At 40.4% G+C, this 2,858-nt stretch overlaps 1 protein-coding gene across 1 annotated transcript; it reads right to left on the bottom strand.

Annotated features, from left to right (window-relative positions):
* Positions 1–270: 270 nt before the first annotated feature.
* Positions 271–790, bottom strand: LOC308615429 (NHP2-like protein 1). Its single transcript, XM_081230835.1, has one exon. The coding sequence runs from the start codon at positions 786–788 to the stop codon at positions 375–377; it is 414 nt and encodes a 137-aa protein (XP_081086961.1). The 5' UTR covers positions 789–790; the 3' UTR covers positions 271–374.
* Positions 791–2,858: the final 2,068 nt, after the last annotated feature.

Below are 2,858 nucleotides of genomic sequence, written 5' to 3'. Positions count from 1 at the left end.
TTGTACATTTCCCTTAGCATCACTTTTGTCCAGCTCCCAAGTCCTTCTTTCCCTATTAATGATTAATTCTCAGAAGACTGGGGCCGTTAATTCACATTTAGATGCGAATGGCTAGTAGATTATTGACCATGGCTGCTTTTTAGGTTCAAAGTGTTATGCCGTTGAAGGCCTCCTATGAGTCAGGTCATGTGCAAGACACGAGGAGCCAAAAGATGAAACAGACATAGTACCTTTTCTTGGGGACATTATAATCTCACAGGGAACCAGAGATTTTTTTTTTGTTTTTTGAGCACTAAAATATTTTATAACAATAAAAGGTAGCTGGAAATACTATATGCTAACAGACAAACGATACATAACTCCTGGGGTAGGAGTCAGCAGCAGGGAGTGTGGCAGAGGCCACACTCTAAGAGCCTTTCAATGGACTGTTGGATGGATTGGGTCTGCTGCTTCAGTTGTGAGCCTTCTTTGATGGTGACAGAACAGGCGATGACAGGCCTGGAGACCCCACAGGCTTGCCCCACGGCCTGCTTGGAGCACACAAACACGTAGGGCACATTCTTTTCCTCACACAGCAGTGGGAGGTGCAGGATGATCTCCAGGGGCTCGGCATCTGCAGCCATCACAATGAACTCAGAGATGCCTCTGTTGAGGATTTTGGTGGCCTCATTGGCTCCTTTTTGAAGCTGCTTGTAGTTACATGACTGCTGAACAAGGTCCAATAGTTTCTTGGTGAGGTGGGCATCTGCAAGAGGGTAGGCCTCCAGATTTACATCAGCCTCAGTCATTGAGTCCGCCTCGGCAGTCTCCTGCCTGATGCCGCAAGGACAAAGAAATGACCCCGGAACCAGAGATTTAAATAAATATTTGCAAAATAAAATTATGTTTGCCATAGGAGAGGAAGAGAAGAGAGAGTGGCTAACTCTCCTTGAATTGTGGGTCTCTCATTGAGCTATGAGCTCCTTAAGAGCAGGAAGTGTGCCTCATCTATCACTGTATCCCCAGCATCTCCTACAAAGCCTGGTGCATAGAAGGTGCTCAGTAAATGATTGGTGATTTGGTGTTTGCAGAGACATGACATTTGGTTGCACACACATGGCCCTCAGTATATTGCCGTATGGGCCAGTGCCTTGGGAAATTTCACACGTAGACAGCTTCTAAAATGGCTCCCAATGATCCCCACCTTCTGGTAATCATCCTGTGCAATCATCCCCTTGAGTGTGAACTGGACTGAGTGATTTGCTTCAAACAGTAGGCTATGGCAAAAATGATGGGATGCCATCTCTGAGAATAGATTATAAAAGACTATGACTCTCTGGCTTTTCTTGCTTCCTCACCTGATGAAGCCAGCTGCCATGCTGTGAGCTGCGTTATAGAGAGGTCACATGGCCACGAACAGAGGGTGGCTCCTGGCCAACAGCCAAGGAGGAATGGAGGTCCTCAGTCCAGCAACCACTAGGAACTAAATCCTGCCGACAACCACATGTGTGAGCTTGGATGTGTGAGCCTCTGCTCCTTCCCTAGGTGAGCTTGAGACTCAACCAGAGCTGACCTCTTAATTGTAGCCTTGTGAGGGACCTGGGGCCACAGCCACCCAGTTAAGCCCTGCCTGGATCCCTGGCCTGTGGGATGCTAAACTTTGAGATAATAAATGTTACTTTAAGCCAGTAAGTTTGGGGACCATTAGTTACATAGGGATAGATAATTAACACAAGGTAAGACTACCTTCTCTTTAGGTCTTTACTGACAGATCATTTCTTTTGTTTTGTTTTGTTTTCTTTTTTTTTTTTGACAGATCATTTAAATCCAAAAGGTTTTCCCACGGAGAGGAATACACAGAATCATTTGTTCTTTGTTTAATGTTCAATTTATTAAACTCATGAATCTAATACCCCAAACTGAAAATGAATTTTTTCTTGGAGCCTTTAAATATTGTTTACAGATTTATTAAGCATATCATTTAAAACAGTTTAAACTAACTGTAATTATATATTTAGAACAGCTGATCCTTTTAAACACTTTGAAACCATGATTCACAAACATATAAAACAAAGGCTACAGAACTTATTGTTATAGTTTCACTTAAATTTACTCTAAAGCATCAATATCATAGGTTTAATGTGTTTCTTATTTCTCTTCTTGTTTTTCTATATTTGTTTTTAGATACCCTCAGAGTTTCAGCATTATTAATTTTATTCCTTTCCTTGAGTCATAAAATTCTTAGCAGATCCTGAAGAAAAGATAACCTTATCAGAACTGCCTAGATTGCAGAACTTTGGTATATTGACTGACTAATTCTTGATCATACTTGTTTGTTTCTCTCAAGATGATTCTAACCCAAACTACCTTTCTATATTAAGCTTTTCTATGAAAGCTTAACTCTAAAAATTAACTATAATTTTCTATAGGTAAATTACACCTGTTAATTCCAGTGCAACTATTTCAGGCCTTATCTTATGCCTAGGGTTTTAATTTTGCAACCTAGTATTTATTTCTGATTAAAAAAATCACTTGGCCATTCTTATATATAACCTATTATCTTGTCATAATCAAGTATTGATTTTTGTCTCTTAGCATTAAAAATTACATCTCCCTTATTAGCATTGAGATTTAATCTCCTAGGGGTTGAGAGATTAAGTCTGTGTAGTTAGTGTTCCTCTGTAGCTCATCTGGCAAACACTGTGGAACCCCCTTTCTTGTTGGTTATTGTGGGTGCCCACCCAAACTGAATAGTCCTTCTTGTTCTTGGCATCTACATTTTCTGGGGCTATTTGACTTACAGTGTCCAGTGTTTATTCTTAACAGATAAAGCAGACATATGACTGTGCTTTATAAACATACAAGATTCATAGAAGAAA

Source organism: Mesoplodon bidens (assembly GCF_964165515.1).
Source record: "Mesoplodon bidens genome assembly, chromosome: 4".
NCBI lineage: Eukaryota > Metazoa > Chordata > Mammalia > Artiodactyla > Ziphiidae > Mesoplodon > Mesoplodon bidens.
The sequence above is the reverse complement of the archived record's forward strand: the minus strand, read 5'-3'. Positions and strand labels throughout refer to the sequence as shown.